This window comes from Salvelinus alpinus, chromosome 35 (genome assembly GCF_045679555.1).
Source record: "Salvelinus alpinus chromosome 35, SLU_Salpinus.1, whole genome shotgun sequence".
NCBI lineage: Eukaryota > Metazoa > Chordata > Actinopteri > Salmoniformes > Salmonidae > Salvelinus > Salvelinus alpinus.
The window spans coordinates 3,542,211-3,558,521 of record NC_092120.1 but is presented as its reverse complement, the minus strand read 5'-3'; the positions used below and the strand labels follow the sequence as shown (position 1 = coordinate 3,558,521).

The 16,311-nt window shown below is 46.8% G+C and overlaps 1 protein-coding gene across 6 annotated transcripts in view; it reads right to left on the bottom strand.

Moving 5' to 3' along the window:
* Positions 1–124: 124 nt before the first annotated feature.
* LOC139563993 (dual specificity tyrosine-phosphorylation-regulated kinase 1B-like) overlaps positions 125–16,311 on the bottom strand; it is a 75,886-nt gene continuing 59,699 nt past the window's right edge. For 3 of the 6 annotated variants that reach the window (XM_071383103.1, XM_071383102.1, XM_071383098.1), the window contains 9 exons: positions 13,830–13,949; positions 10,389–10,577; positions 9,527–9,674; positions 7,094–7,380; positions 5,816–5,962; positions 5,573–5,734; positions 4,082–4,400; positions 3,024–3,127; positions 125–2,856 (listed from right to left, as the gene is read on the bottom strand). In XM_071383103.1, the coding sequence (XP_071239204.1) occupies positions 2,104–2,856; positions 3,024–3,127; positions 4,082–4,400; positions 5,573–5,734; positions 5,816–5,962; positions 7,094–7,380; positions 9,527–9,674; positions 10,389–10,577; positions 13,830–13,949 (2,229 nt within the window). In that variant the 3' untranslated portion in view covers positions 125–2,103. The remainder of the gene's footprint in view (positions 2,857–3,023; positions 3,128–4,081; positions 4,401–5,572; positions 5,735–5,815; positions 5,963–7,093; positions 7,381–9,526; positions 9,675–10,388; positions 10,578–13,829; positions 13,950–16,311) is intronic. The other 3 variants (XM_071383099.1, XM_071383100.1, XM_071383101.1) reach the window with 3 other exon arrangements.

Genomic DNA, 16,311 nt, shown 5'->3' with positions numbered 1-16,311 from the left:
ACTGATTCCTAATAAGTTCATTAGTAGCAACACCAACTTTGTGGTTCTTCATGGACATCATCCCCACCACACCCAACCAACACCAGTTACACTCAGGTACAACAACAAAAAAGAATGAAATAACTTGAGGTCAAACGCAAATCTCAGATTTATTATGCCATGTCAGTGATCACTTTGCTTGCCACATCAACAGTTTGTCTTTGTGGTAGGCCTGCTACTGTATGCACATTGCTCAGATGAGGGTCTGTCGACTGAAAGCTGTGATTTGCATTTGACCTTTGTGTGCAAAAGTATACTCTTTATTCTTATATATCCAACTTTATTCTTACCTAGGTTCCCCATTCAGGCCCCGCCCAGTGGCTGACTTAAACTAAGAGTGTTTTAATACCACCTTTAACTGTTACATTTAGTCAATGCCCAACTTTCACCAGCAGGAAGAAGGCAACCAAACAAAAAACAGAAGAAAACAGGTTAATTTTTACCTTTTCTTTTTCTTGTTAAATAGTAATAAATACATGAGATGCAGTGGTTTATTTTTCCATTTTTTCTGAAGCAGGAGGGTTAAAAAGTTTATTTTTATTTATTTATCTGTCTGTTTGTTTTCTTTAGCAGCAATCCGAACATGGTTGAAAGTGGAGATAGCAGCCGAGAGAGTAGTTCACTTTTTTTTTTACTTGATGGCAAACAGCACTCACAGAGTGTCGTGAAGGAGGGAGGGAAGGGGAGAAAAAAGACAGGAGAAAGAAAAAAGAGGCCAGAGAAGTCGAGTCATGGGGGCTGTAGGGGTAAGGAGGGCATGAAAGTGTCCCCTCATAAGTATGTACTCTTCCCTCCTGCTATATATTGCCCCCCTCCCTTCCAACAGAAAAATGGGGCAGAGAGGAGAAAGAAAAGAGCGAGAGATCGAGACAGAGTGAGCAAGATTTGGCTTAGCATATCCAGAGTTAATCCAACCCAAAATGTGTGTTACGTTTCTGTAGTTTACGGTCCAAAACAAAAGTGAGTAAGGAAAGAGAGAGAGAAAGAGGGTGAAAGATTCTGGTTAGATGTTGAAGTAGAAGGCAGACTATTTTCTTTTTAAACAACAGGGAAGCATTTTGGTTTTCCTTGTGGCAAAATGTTTAGTTGTTTTTTGTTCTTCTTGAATCACTTCCTCCTTTTGTGTAGAAGTTCTGTTCCCCCTCTCCTCTTGAAAGCGTCTCACTTCGTCAAATGTTTCAGCCTCCTCATCGTATAGTTTCTCACTGTGTGGTGACTACGGTTTTTGTCATTTGCTTCATTTTATTTCTATGATCGGTTTCATAGTTTAAGATATATAAGCCAGTGTCAAGCGAGAGAATAATTTTTTTAAAACAAAAGTGTGTGTGTTTCGGGGGTGAGATATACTGAACTAAAAAACAAACTAAAAAGACCCTAGTTTGTTTGTTTTTCTGTGTATGCGCAAGTGTTTTCTGTCCATCAGCAAATAAAACTAAACCTGTATAAATTTAAATAAAAATGAATAAATAAACCACCTCTCAATTTAGCGCTCTTCCGATCTCCCCATTTACCCTCCTCCTCGTGTAGTGATGTTTAATAAATAAAACATGTACAATTAAACCTAGACTTCAAAAAATAGATTTTAAAAATAGCATAAGGGTATTCTCTCGTGCCTCCCTCTTCTTAACCAACAATTACCACTTTTCAAACCATTCATTTACCTTTGCGGTCTTCATTCCAAAAAACAACCCAAACAACAAAAATCTCGCTGCAAACCTTTCCTTAAATCACATAAAATCAAATAATATAATAATAACAATAAAAACAAACTTATCTGAAACTTTCCATTCCAACTACTGAGCCCCGTTTCTTACCTTCAACAAAAGAAAAACAAAGAAACTGAAAAAAGGATAAAAATGGTTTCAAAGCCTCTCTTACTCTCCCTCGACCTTCTCCCATGCAAAACAAAACTAAATTCCTTTGATATTTCACAAGTTTATCTCTGTAACTGTATGTGTGGCCGTATTTGTTTCAAACTCAAGTGTGTATAATGTGTATGCGTGTTGAAATTGTAATGTTGTCGTTGTTAAAATTGTATGGCTTTTGGAATTTGTTCAAGATTTATCAAGAGTTGGCCGCATTCTGACCACCACCGCCTCCACTGCCGCACACACCCATCATGGTGGACTCCTCAGAGTCCGGCCTCCCCCCGCTGCCCCCTACTCCCCTGGGTGGGGGCCCCCCGGTGAGCATCCCGCCCCCGACCACGCTACCCTGGGGAGGGTTGTTATTGTTGTTACTGCCCGGGTAGCATGGGGGGATGTATCCAAGCCCGGAGGCAGCGACCAAGCTGTCCTGAGAGGCTGGGGGCTGGGCCAACTGTTGCTGGGAGCCGGCGGGGGGCGGCTGGGGGGCCATGACCGTCCTAGTCCGAAAGGCAGAGAGGCCCAGGTGGAGGTTGGAGGAGCCGTACTGGCTGGAGTCCAAGCTGGATGGGGGCGGCATGATGGAAGACTGACCCAGATGGTGGTGGTGTGTGAGGCTGAGCTCGATGCTATCCGGCATCTGTGGGGAGGAGATGGGCATCAGGGGCTGGCCCTGTGAAGCCTGGCCCTGGGGCTGGTTCCCCTGTCCAGTCTGCCGCAGGCCCCGCCCGTTGCCGTGGTGACCGCCGTAGATGGGGTGCGGGTGGTGTGGTTCCATCATGCCCCCGACGCCGCCGCCTCCCAGGAAGTGGCGCGAGTGCTGCGTGGCCGCCGGCTTGTGCAGCAGCAGCTGGGGGTATGGGGGGTCGCCGACGCTACTGCCGCTGTTGGACAGGGGACCCATGCCCCCCTCTCCACCCGGCCAGAGGCGTAGCTGCTGCTGAGATGGAGCCTTGGCAGTGGGGGGGAGGAAGAGAGGTCATCGTTAGAAACAGAGAATGCAGAATCTACAGTACATCATACAAATGTCAGTTCCAGCTGGTATAGAGGAAGAACATGTTGTTCCATGTGATGAGATCTGAGACATCAGAGTGAGGTCAGATTTAAACCTCTGCTCACCTGTGGACTCTGCATCTCGTAGTCTGAGTGAGTAACTGCACTGTTGTAGTACCGGTTACTGTACCGGTAATTCCGGTTGTCATTGGAAGAACCGCTAGATCCACCTGGACAGAGGGAGTAGGGGAAGAGAGAGGGAGTAGGGGAAGAGAGAGGGAGTAGAGGGAGAGTAGGGGAGTAGAGGGAGAGTAGGGGAGTAGAGGGAGAGTAGGGGAGGAGAGGGAGAGTAGGGGAGTAGAGGGAGAGTAGGGGAGTAGAGGGAGAGTAGGGGAGGAGAGGGAGAGTAGGGGAGGAGAGGGAGAGTAGGGGAGTAGAGGGAGAGTAGGGGAGTAGGGGGAGAGTAGGGGAGGAGAGGGAGAGTAGGGGAGTAGAGGGAGAGTAGGGGAGGAGAGGGGGAGGAGAGGGAGAGTAGGGGAGGAGAGGGGGAAAAGACACTCGGTCAGTCAGAATACACAATAGTTGTGTTACGTCAACATACTGACAGTCCATCACTGCTGGGACCATAACCTGTTGCTGAGCTGCTGAACATGGTGCTGTAGCTAAGGTGAGAAGCTGTTGCCATGGTGAATGGGAGCTGTAGCTGTGGCAGAGGAGAGGCCGCTGAGGCTGAGCTGTTGCTATGGTGACGGTGTGCTGCAGGCTGTAGGGACTGAGCTGCGGCTGAAGTGACTAGGAGCTTGTTTCTATGGAGACTGTGTGGCTGTTGCAGAGAGCGAGGGGCTGTAGGGGCTGGCTGAGATGTAACATTGAACCACCATCACTATGACGCAGTAGACTGCAGTGTTCCCCCGAAGACTATGTAGGTGGGAGGGATCTCCCAGACAAGATCCTTTACAATACTAACCAACATGGCTTCAACGGACTTTCAATAGCTCTCAATCTAAGGAATCTTGGTGTTTTTTACAAACATAGGGGAGAATTATCTGGGGGAAACACTGCAGTGGGAATATGGGATCAAACAAGCTGCCAATGTTTAGTTTGCTCTTTTGAGGTTTGACCTCTGCAGATGTTTCCCGATGCAGTGGACTGTGACTTATGGTAAGGGTATACTGTATACTAACTGCTGTGTCCCGTACCGGAGCTGGAGACGGAGCTGGTGGTGGAGGTGGAGTGGCTGTGGTCCATGGCCGGGCTGGTGGAGGTGGAGCTGCTGGTGTTGGTGCCCTCGTCCGTCGTCTTCTTGAAGAAGTTGTGCTGCAGCGCGTAGAAGGGTGTGATGCGCGTCTTGGGGTCGTAGTCCAGCATGCGCAGGATCAGGTCCTTGAACTTCAGGTAGTCGCAGGGAGCGTGCCCCTGCTCTCCGCCCCGCCTCCCGCCAGGACCCCCGGTCTCCACCCCCAAGATCTCATGGAGCCGCCGCGTCGCAGGAGGCTTGTACTCCTGAATAGGGAGATAGAGGGAGTGAGAGAAGGGGGAGAACGGAGATTATGGATGTGGGGAGGTGCAGAGAAACACTGTTGAATTCTCATTTTCTTCGAGGCAGTTTTAGTGACTTTTAGTTATTATTATGGTTGAATTTCACACATGCAAGCATGCATGTTGTTATGACGGTGAAATGGTTGATGGTCAGTAGAATGCATATTATGAATGGATAGACTTACTATTCGGTCTACTTTATTTACATAACACCAAGCCAGTGATGAGAAGCTGGAATGAATGAGACCTCCAACATGTATCCTTACATGGTCTCCCTTCTAAAGACCATCAGCTCCTAGTCCTAAAACTAACAATAAGTTGTCTTATCCTGCACTATATCATTCACTTAACCCCTAATCGTCTAGTGAAAATACATGCCAACACCCATAGGTGTACACCCGTGCTCACACACCCACCCAGGTGTGCCTGCCTCTGGGGTGAGATGGCTGATCCCCCACCATCTCCAATCCCTTTTGGACAAAGTTAATTAACATCTGATCCAAACCTTTCTCCCCCTCTTTCTCTCACCTCCAACGTAACCCAGGCATCTCCCTTTGTTCAACCTTTCACCTGCCTCCACTGCTCCTTCATCTCATCCCTCTATCTTATTAAGGGCTATGTAATGCTTCTGATACACACAGAATAATGGAACGATAAGGACCTTTTTAGACAATTAGAGAAAGCTATATGACGAGGAGTTTACGGTTTAGATGATGATGACTGGAGGAAGATGCTGAGGACTCAGATCTCCTTCCTAAGAGTGGGAGTTTAGGTTAGAAATGAGAAAAGGGAGAAAATACCTCTTTTGCACAAACTACTTTCCAATATCAAGCTAACCCTCCACCCCTTCCTTCTCCACCTCGGTTTTCTACCCATCTCTCTTTCTCCATCTACGGGTGAATGGTTAATACAAGTAAGAGGTTTGTTGAGAAGTTGCCTCTAACCACTGACACTTGGGTCAAATATCTTTCAATCCCCCTAGCAGTTAAGTTTAGGTTTGGGGGTAAGAGCAAGGTAATCTGATTCAAGATCTGTGGGGTGACAGGGGAACTTGAACCTACTGCATTGTGAGTGACAGGAGGGATGTGGTTCGGAGATGAGATGAGAAGATTAAGTAAGAGCAGAGTTTTACTCACGGAGGCCGAGGGGTAAAGTACCTTCTTTATGTCCTTGTTCTTCTTGACAGTCCACAGACCGTCGGACAGCTTGTCAAAGTACTTCCGTGCTTTGGGAGCCTGATCCAGCATGTGGTTGGGAGGGACCCCCAGTACCTCCACTATCTTATTCATCTGATCCACCTGGAGAGAGAGAAACAACAGGACAGGTCAGGGGCAAATTCGGCATCGACACCCAATGCTGTGTGTGTTCTCACAGCCTACCTCGTTGGAGCCGCTGAAGAGGGGTTCTCCCGTGTGCATCTCCACCAGGATGCAGCCCAGGGACCACATGTCAATGGCCAGGTCGTAGGGCATGCCCAGCAACACCTCCGGAGATCTGTAGAACCGACTCTGGATGTACTGGTAGATCTGTGGTGGAGGGACAGATTGGGGTGATATAAGAAATACAAATAGGTAGAAAAAAGAAGAAGAGAGACGAGGGGAGAAAATGTGATGACAAAAGATAGAGGTATTAGCTCCAGTATGTTGGTTACAGCAGAAAGGAGCTGTGGCCCTTTAGTAACATTTCTAATCTAAATTAGAGCACACTCACTGGTGGAGGGAGACAGGATGGTGGTGGAAGTGGTGCAGTGACACCATTTATCCACACGGGGCAGGCCAAGCTGAGTAGAAATATCTAAACTGGGTGCAGCATCGCCGCTGGGATTCTATACTTGAGCACTGTAGTGAGGCCCATTTCCTCATCTTCCCAAGAGTCCTCAAAGATGTGCTGTGAATGCCAGTTCCTATTCAACCTGGCAACGGCCTCCCTCCATAGCTTCCCTCTCCATGTCTATTTACCCTCTGCAGAAAACTGAGCTCATTCTCTTTTGAAACGGCAGAGACGGAATCATCTGTGGGCTATTCTCTCCCTCATCCATCCATCCATCCATCTACCCCACCCTTCTCTTCTCCCTCTTCCTGAGATATCCAGAGGCATTAGCAGACAAATAATACAATGTTTTAGAAAAGGTTAGTATACATTGAACGTTTATCTGGTTTACAAAAAGCTGTCTCATTCATTCTACCTCTACCATTCCCTCCCTTCCCCTGCGTCTCTATCGCTCTCTATCCCCCCCAATAGCTCCCTCCTCCCTCCCTGCTCCAATGTTCTTCTCTACCCAACAACCCCCCCGCTAGCATCTAAAGGGGATATAGCATGCATTAAGGGCCTACTATATAAACCACATTCGACTGCTGATGTATGCATTGGTTTAGGTCGATCTTAAATATAATACACAGCAGCATGCAGATACCCAGAACAATTCACATAGGATCCATTGGGAGTGGTGAACTGCAGTGCACTGATTTCAGGAGTGGACTGTGTATATTGATGTGCTTGGTAAGGTGTAGTCCTTCCTCCCCTTGCTTCTCCCTCTCTCCTAACCCAAAGGTGTTCTCTCCTCAACACCCCCCCCCCTGACCCCCACCCAGCACATGCATTGGGTTCATTAGGGTCTTCTATATCTCTGTGCTTGGTTAGTCAGCTAGTCTCCTCACCCTCTGGCCTAGTTGACAGGAGCTGCCGAAGTCCACGATCTTGATGGCGCTGCGCTTGGGGTTGCACAGCAGGATGTTCTCGGGCTTGAGGTCGCAGTGGATGATGCTGAGCTCGGGCGTGGCCAGGAACAGCAGCGCCGTGCACAGCTGCTGGGCAAACTTCCTGGTCAGGTTGAGAGAGACGCCGCGGAAGTTGGTGTTGCGCAGGAGGTCATACAGGTTGTAGGAGAGTAGCTCGAACACCAGGCACAGGTGGTTCCGGAACATGAAGTGCCTCTTCAGGTGGACTAGAGGCGGAGAGGAGGGAAGAGGAGGGAGGTTAGTAGGGGAAGCGGTATACTGCAGTAACCTATCTGGGTGCACTGCTCTACATGGGTAGTGGTTGAGGTGACTTCCAGAGTGACAGTGTGCCCTTGGAGTGGAGAGCAAGGTGCTTTGACCACATGGAAAACAGCTCGGCCATATAAATGACATCTATTATTATACTATTGTGTGTCAATCACCTCGCTCAGCGCTATAGGAGCTTAGTGAGGTAGAGGTGATTCTGTGACAGGTTTATCATTGCAAAGGCTATTTGGATTGATAAATACAGTGGGGAGAACAAGTATTTGATACACTGCTGATTTTGCAGGTTTTCCTACTTACAAAGCATCTAGAGGTCTGTCATTTTTATCATAGGTACACTTCAACTGTGAGAGACGGAATCTAAAACAAAAATCCAGAAAACCACATTGTATGATTTTTAAGTAATTAATTAGCATTTTATTGCATGACATAAGTATTTCATCACCTACCTACCTACCTCACAGACCTGTTAGTTTTTCTTTAAGAAGCCCTCCTGTTCTCCACTCATTACCTGTATTAACTGCACCTGTTTGAACTCGTTACCTGTATAAAAGACAACTGTCCACACACTCAATCAAACAGACTCCAACCTCTCCACAATGGCCAAGACCAGAGAGCTGTGTAAGGACATCAGGGATAAAATTGTAGACCTGCACAAGGCTGGGATGGGCTACAGGACAATAGGCAAGCAGCTTGGTGAGAAGGAAACAACTGTTGGCGCAAATATTAGAAAATGGAAGAAGTTCAAGCTGACGGTCAATCACCTTCTCGGTCTGGGGCTCCATGCAAGATCTCACCTCGTGGGGCATCAATGATCATGAGGAAGGTGAGGGATCAGCCCAGAACTACACGGCAGGACCTGGTCAATGACCTGAAGAGAGCTGGGACCACAGTCTCAAAGAAAACCATTAATAACACACTACGCCGTCATGGATTAAAATCCTGCAGCGCACGCAAGGTCCCCCTGCTCAAGCCAGCGCATATCCAGCCCCATCTGAAGTTTGCCAATGACCATCTGGATGATCCAGAGGAGGAATGGGAGAAGGTCATGTGGTCTGATGAGACAAAAATAGAGCTTTTTGGTCTAAACTCCACTCGCCGTGTTTGGAGGAAGAAGAAGGATGAGTACAACCCCAAGAACACCATCCCAATCGTGAAGCATCATTCTTTGGGGATGCTTTTCTGCAAAGGGGACAGGACGACTGCACCGTATTGAGGGGAGGATGGATGGGGCCATGTATCGCGAGATCTTGGCCAACAACCTCCTTCCCTCAGTAAGAGCATTGAAGATGGGTCGTGGCTGGGTCTTCCAGCATGACCACACAGCCAGGGTAACTAAGGAGTGGCTCCGTAAGAAGCATCTCAAGGTCCTGGAGTGGCCTAGCCAGTCTCCAGACCTGAACCCAATAGAACATCTTTGGAGGGAGCTGAAAGTCCGTATTGCCTAGCGACAGCCCCGAAACCTGAAGGATCTGGAGAAGGTCTGTATGGAGGAGTGGGCCAAAATCCCTGCTGCAGTGTGTGCAAACCTGGTCAAGAACTACAGGAAACGTATGATCTCTGTAATTGCAAACAAAGGTGTCTGTACCAAATATTAAGTTCTGCTTTTCTGATGTATCAAATACTTATGTCATGCAATAAAATGCAAATTAATTACTTAAAAATCATACAATGTGATTTTCTGGATTTTAGATTCCGTCTCTCACAGTTGAAGTGTACCTATGATAAAAATTACAGACCTCTACATGCTTTGTAAGTAGGAAAACCTGCAAAATCGGCAGTGTATCAAATACTATTTCTCCCGACTGTATGTAGCATGATACTTATACATAGGGATATATGAGAAGTAGGGCGTTGGTCTATATTTCAATTGAGACGTTAAATGTGGAGCAGGTTGCATGTGACGTCAAAGAGGCACAGTATCAATTAATTTTAGTAGATGGTATACAATGCAAAAGTGTTAGATCGTAAGTGGGGCTTAAAGCAGTGTGTGTGTGTGTGTGTGTGTGTGTGTGTGTGTGTGTGTGTGTGTGTGTGTGTGTGTGTGTGTGTGTGTGTGTGTGTGTGTGTGTGTGTGCGCGTCCTCACCTATGTAGTACTTCATCTCGGTGTCATGTTTGTTCATGAGCTCCAGCAGTCGCAGCTCTATCTGGGCCTGGTTCAGGAAGGCTTTCTTGTTCTTGATGATCTTGATGGCCACCCACTCCTGCTCGTGGTGGTCATATGCTTTCACCACCTGCGGGATGGCAAAGGTCACAGGTCAGACAGGCAGCCATGTTGATTGTAGCATTTGCAGGTGGTAGGGGCCACGGCAAAGCTCCTTCACCAAACAAAAAATACAGTCATTATCCCTCTCCTCTGACACGTTTATTCTCCTCACGTCTGTAGACATACTTCATTCACCCCATGCAACTCTTCACCTTAAACTTTGGAAGTGTTTCTCATCTCTTTTCTTCCATCCTCTTCTTTCTCCCTCCTCCCCCTGACCATCCTCCCCCCACCCCCTGACTTATCCTCCACCCTGACCTATCCTCCCCCCTGACCTATCTTCCCCACACCCCCTGATCTATCCTACCCCCTGACCTATCCTCCCCACACCCCCTGACCTATCCTCCCCCCACCACCTGACCTATCCTCCCCCCTGACCTATCCTCCCCACACCTCCTGACCTATCCTCCCCCCTGACCTATCCTCCCCACACCCCCTTACCGATCCTTCACCCTGACCTATCCTCCCCCTACCCCCTGACCTATCCTCCCCCTCCCCCCTGACCTATCCTCCCCACACCCCCTGACCTATCCTTCACCCTGACCTATCCTCCCCCCAACTCCTGACCTATCCTCCACCCTGACCTATCCTCCACCTACCCCCTCCCCTGACCTATCCTCCCCTATACCCTCTTTCCACTGACCTGCCCTCTCTATACCTTCTGTTCCCCATGTCCACTGACCTGCCCGAAGGAGCCCTTGCCGATGAGCGAGTCAATCTCGTAGCGGTCCAGCCACTTCTCCCCGTTCTTGACGATGTAGTCGTAGTTGTCGTCGTCGTAGCCATCGTTGTACACCTTCCGCTCCTTCTTAGTGCTCGAGTCCTCCGGGGGTACCTGCTGGGCACGCCGCTTCTTCTTCGTGTAGTACACCTGGACACGGAGGAAAGGAGATGAAGAGAGGAAGGGAAGGGCGGGAAAAGAGAAAGAGGGGTAAGTCACCAATGTTTCTCATTTTGCCACACTACTGTTTGGATAGATCTCGGAGGACCAAACCAATGATACAACTGATATCCTTCACTAGTACATCAGTTTATGCTAATGCGGTTACATACAGTGGGGAGAACAAGTATTTGATACACTGCCGATTTTGCAGGTTTTCCTACTTACAAAGCATGTAGAGGTCTGTAATTTTTATCATAGGTACACTTCAACTATGAGAGACGGAATCTAAAACAAAAATCCAGAAAATCACATTGTATGATTTTTAAGTAATTAATTTGCATTTTATTGCATGACATAAGTATTTGATACATCAGAAAAGCAGAACTTAATATTTGGTACAGAAACCTTTGTTTGCAATTACAGAGATCATACGTTTCCTGTAGTTCTTGACCAGGTTTGCACACACTGCAGCAGGGATTTTGGCCCACTCCTCCTTACAGATCTTCTCCAGATCCTTCAGGTTTCGGGGCTGTCGCTGGGCAATACGGACTTTCAGCTCCCTCCAAAGATGTTCTATTGGGTTCAGGTCTGGAGACTGGCTAGGCCACTCCAGGACCTTGAGATGCTTCTTACGGAGCCACTCCTTAGTTGCCATGGCTGTGTGCTTCGTGTCGTTGTCATGCTGGAAGACCCAGCCACGACCCATCTTCAATGCTCTTACTGAGGGAAGGAGGTTGTTGGCCAAGATCTCGCGATACATGGCCCCATCCATCCTCCCCTCAATACGGTGCAGTCGTCCTGTCCCCTTTGCAGAAAAGCATCCCCAAAGAATGATGTTTCCACCTCCATGCTTCACGGTTGGGATGGTGTTCTTGGGGTTGTACTCATACTTCTTCTTCCTCCAAACACGGCGAGTGGAGTTAGACCAAAAAGCTCTATTTTTGTCTCATCAGACCACATGACCTTCTCCCATTCCTCCTCTGGATCATCCAGATGGTCATTGGCAAACTTCAGACAGGCCTGGACATGCACTGGCTTAAGCAGGGGGACCTTGCGTGCGCTGCAGGATTTTAATCCATGACGGCGTAGTGTGTTACTAATGGTTTTCTTTGAGACTGTGGTCCCAGCTCTCTTCAGGTCATTGACCAGGTCCTGCCGTGTAGTTCTGGGCTGATCCCTCTTCTTCCTCATGATCATTGATGTCCCACGAGGTGAAATCTTGCATGGAGCCCCAGACTGAGGGTGATTGACCGTCATCTTGAACTTCTTCCATTTTCTAATAATTGCGCCAACAGTTGTTTCCTTCTCACCAAGCTGCTTGCCTATTGTCCTGTAGCCCATCCCAGCCTTGTGCAGGTCTACAATTTTATCCCTGATGTCCTTACACAGCTCTCTGGTCTTGGCCATTGTGGAGGTTGGAATCTGTTTGATTGAGTGTGTGGACAGGTGTCTTTTATACAGGTAACGAGTTCAAACAGGTGCAGTTAATACAGGTAATGAGTGGAGAACAGGAGGGCTTCTTAAAGAAAAACTAACAGGTCTGTGAGAGCCGGAATTCTTACTGGTTGGTAGGTGATCAAATACTTATGTCATGCAATAAAATGCAAATCAATTATTTAAAAATCATACAATGTGATTTTCTGGATTTTTGTTTTAGATTCCGTCTCTCACAGTTGAAGTGTACCTATGATAAAAATTACAGACCTCTACATGCTTTGTAAGTAGGAAAACCTGCAAAATCGGCAGTGTATCAAATACTTGTTCTCCCCACTGTATACCTAGGGTTGCAAAACTCTGGTAACTTTCCAACCGGGATTTCTGGAAAACCAGCGACATTTGGGAAAGCAACCAGAAATGTGCAACCCTACATCTAATGAAGAGGGCACGACAAAGCCTATTCCCCCTCAGGAAACTAAAAAGATTTGGCATGGGTCCTGAGATCCTCAAAAGGTTCTACAGCTGCAACATCGAGAGCATCCTGACCGGTTGTATCACTGCCTGGTACGGCAATTGTTCGGCCTCCGACCGCAAGGCACTTCAGAGGGTGTTGTGTACGGCCCAGTACATCACTGGGGCAAAGCTGCCTGCCATCCAGGACCTCTACAACAGGCGGTGTCAGAGGAAGGCCCTGAAAATTGTCAAAGACCCCAGCCACCCCAGTTATAGACTGTTCTCTCTACTACCGCATGGCAAGCGGTACCGGAGTGCCAAGTCTCGGACAAAAAGGCTTCTCAACAGTTTTTACCCCCAAGCCATAAGACTCCTGAACAGGTAACCAAATGGTTACCCGGACTATTTGCATCGTGTGCCCCCCCAACCCCTCTTTTACGCTGCCTCTACTCTCTGTTTATCTTATATGCATAGTCACTTTAACTATACATTCATGTACATACTACCTCAACTGGCCTGACCAACCAGTGCTCCCGCACATTGGCTAACCGGGCTATCTGCATTGTGTCCCACTACCCGCCAAGCCCTCTTTTTACGCTACTGCTACTCTCTGTTCATCATATATGCATAGTCACTTTAACCATATCTACATGTACATACTACCTCAATAAGCCTGACTAACCGGTGTCTGTATATAGCCTTGCTACTCTTATTTTCAAATGTCTTTTTACTATTGTTTTATTTCTTTACTTACCTACACACATACTTTTTTTTCTTCTCCGCACTATTGGTTAGAGCCTGTAAGTAAGCATTTCACTGTAAGGTCTACACCTGTTGTATTCGGCGCACGTGACAAATAAACTTTGATTTGATTTGTTTATACAAGGGGTGTAAAACAAATTTTGCCCTGGAGGCCTCATTCGGTCTTCAACGAGGTCCAGAGGTCCGCACTGAAAATTGGTTATACTTCCTCGCCGTCCATTTTGCAAAACAATTTCCTCTATCCATAGTTTTGGGAATTTCTGATGTTCCCTGACTTGCTAGCTTTCATTTAAGCGATAAGCGAGCTGGACAGTCAAGAAACGATATGAATGTAGGTCATATCATTTCTACACAGTTTTGATTTGTTTTTTTTCTTCATTTGAAAGTATATTGAGTCCCCCCCCACAAAAATATTGAAAAAATAAATACAAATAAAAACATATCTATTTTACTCAAACAACCCGCGAACCGGATAAGCTGTGAAGTGATGTTTCCTGCAGGAGTCATGATCGCTAGGAAACATCACCTAACTGCAGCAGCAGAGTCCTGTAGGACCTGATGGCTGGCTGACACACACACTCCACTCACCTCATTGATGTGCTTGTAAGTCTTGATCAGATCGACAGAGAGTTTTCTCAGCGGTGCGCTGGCGGGATCTCTAAAACTTGGAGGGATCCTCCTCTGCAGTATGGTCGCATCAGACAGCACCTGGAAGGGACAGATGGTGAGGGGAGCCCCAAAACTTGCCAAGACATTCCTGCAGTATACTAACTAGCGGATATTAGAACTAAAGTAAATAAAGGTCACTATACAATGTGAGTGGAAGGAGTAACTTCCAATGACATAACTGTGCATGTTTGAGTTAACCTATGTATACAGGCAACACTGTTGCCTAGCCACAGAACAGTCTATCAGTGATGGTGGTTGTAGTTGCTTGTCAATAGAGTACAGCACCAGTCAAAAGTTTGGACACACCATCTCATTCAAGGGGTTTTCTTTATTTTTTACTATTTTCTACATTGTAGAATAATAGTGAAGACATCCAAACTATCAAATAACACATATGGAATCATATAGTAACCAAAAAAGTGTTCAACAAATCAAAATATATTTTATATTTGAGATTCTTCAAAGTAGCCACACTTTGCCTTGATGACATTTCTGCACACTATTGGCATTCTCTCAACCAGCTTCATGAGGTACTCACCTGGAATGCATTTCAATTAACAGGTGTACCCTGTTAAAAGTTCATTTGAGGGCCTCCCGGGTGGCGCAGTGGTCTAGAGCACTGCATCGCAGTGCTAGCTGCGCCACCAGAGTCTCTGGGTTCGCGCCCAGGCTCTGTCGCAGCCGGCCGCGACCGGGAGGTCCGTGGGGCGACGCACAATTGGCATAGCGTCGTCCGGGTTAGGGAGGGTTTGGCCGGTAGGGATATCCTTGTCTCATCGCGCTCCAGCGACTCCTGTGGCGCGCTAACCGAGGGGGGCGGGTGCACGGTGTTTCCTCCGACACATTGGTGCGGCTGGCTTCCGGGTTGGAGGCGCGCTGTGTTAAGAAGCAGTGCGGCTTGGTTGGGTTGTGCTTCGGAGGACGCATGGCTTTCGACCTTCGTCTCTCCCGAGAGAGTTGTAGCGATGAGACAAGATAGTAATTACTAGCGATTGGATACCACGAAAATTGGGGAGAAAAGGGGATAACATTTATTTAAAAAAAATATATATATAAAAAAAAAAAGTTCATTTGTGGAATTTCGTTCCTTCATCATTATGCGTTTGAGCCATATATATATATTTTTTGTGTTGTGACAAGGTAGGGGTGGTATACAGAAGATAGCCCTATTTGGTAAAAGATCAAGACCATAAAATGGCAAGAACAGCTCAAATAAGCAAAGAGAAACGACAGTCCATCATTACTTTAGGGTCTCTAGGGTAGGGGGCAGCATTCGGAATTTTGGATGAAATGCATGCCCAAATTAAACTGCCTGCTTCTCGGGCCCAGAAGATATGATATGCATATAACTGGTAGATTTGGATAGAAAACACTCTAAAGTTTCCAAAACTGTTAAAATAGTGTCTGTGAGTATAACAGAACTCTGATGTACCCTGATGAAGGTTGATGTACCCTGATGAAGACAGCTTGCCTGTCGAAACGTTGGTAAATTAAATATTTTTGCATCTGAGCTCCTAGAGTGTGCGGCTCTCCTTTATTTTTATACTTTCACCGTAAAGCATTTTTTAAACCTGACACCGTGGTTGGATTCACAAGAAGTTAATCTTTAAACCTATGTGAAATATGTTTTGTTTTCTGAATTTTTATAATGAGTATTTCTGTATTTGAATTTGGCGCACAGCAGTTTCACTGGCTGTTGAAGAGGTGGGACGCTAACGTCTCACGTATCCAAGAGAGGTTAAGACATGAAGGTCAAATTTGGTCTGATGAGTCCAAATTTGAGATTTTTGGTTCCAACCGCCGTGTCTTTGTGAGACGCAGAGTAGGTGAAAGGATGATCTCCACATGTGTGGTTCCCACCATGAAGCATGGAGGAGGTAGTGTGATGGTGCTTTGCTGGTAACACTGTTGATGATTTATTTCGAATTCAAGGCACCATTAACCAGCATGTCTACCACAGCATTCTGCAGCGATACGCCATCCCATCTGGTTTGCACTTAGGGGGACTATCATTTGTTTTTCAACAGGACAATGACCCAAAACACACCTCCTGGCTGTTTAAGGGCTATTTGACCAAGAAGGAGAGTGATGGAGTGCTGCATCAGATGACCTGGCCTCCACAATCACCCAACCTCAACCCAGTTGAAATGATTTGGGATGGGTTGGACCGCAGAGTGAAGGAAAAGCAGCCAACAAGTGCTCAGCATATGTGGGAACTCCTTCAAGACTGTTGGAAAAGCATTCCTCATGAAGCTGGTTGAGAGAATGAATGCTAAGAGTGTGCAAAGCGGTCATTAAAGCAAAGGGTGGCTACTTTGAAGCATCTCAAACATATTTTGATTTGTTTAACACATTTTTGGTTACTACATGATTCCATATGTGTTATTTCATAATTTAATAT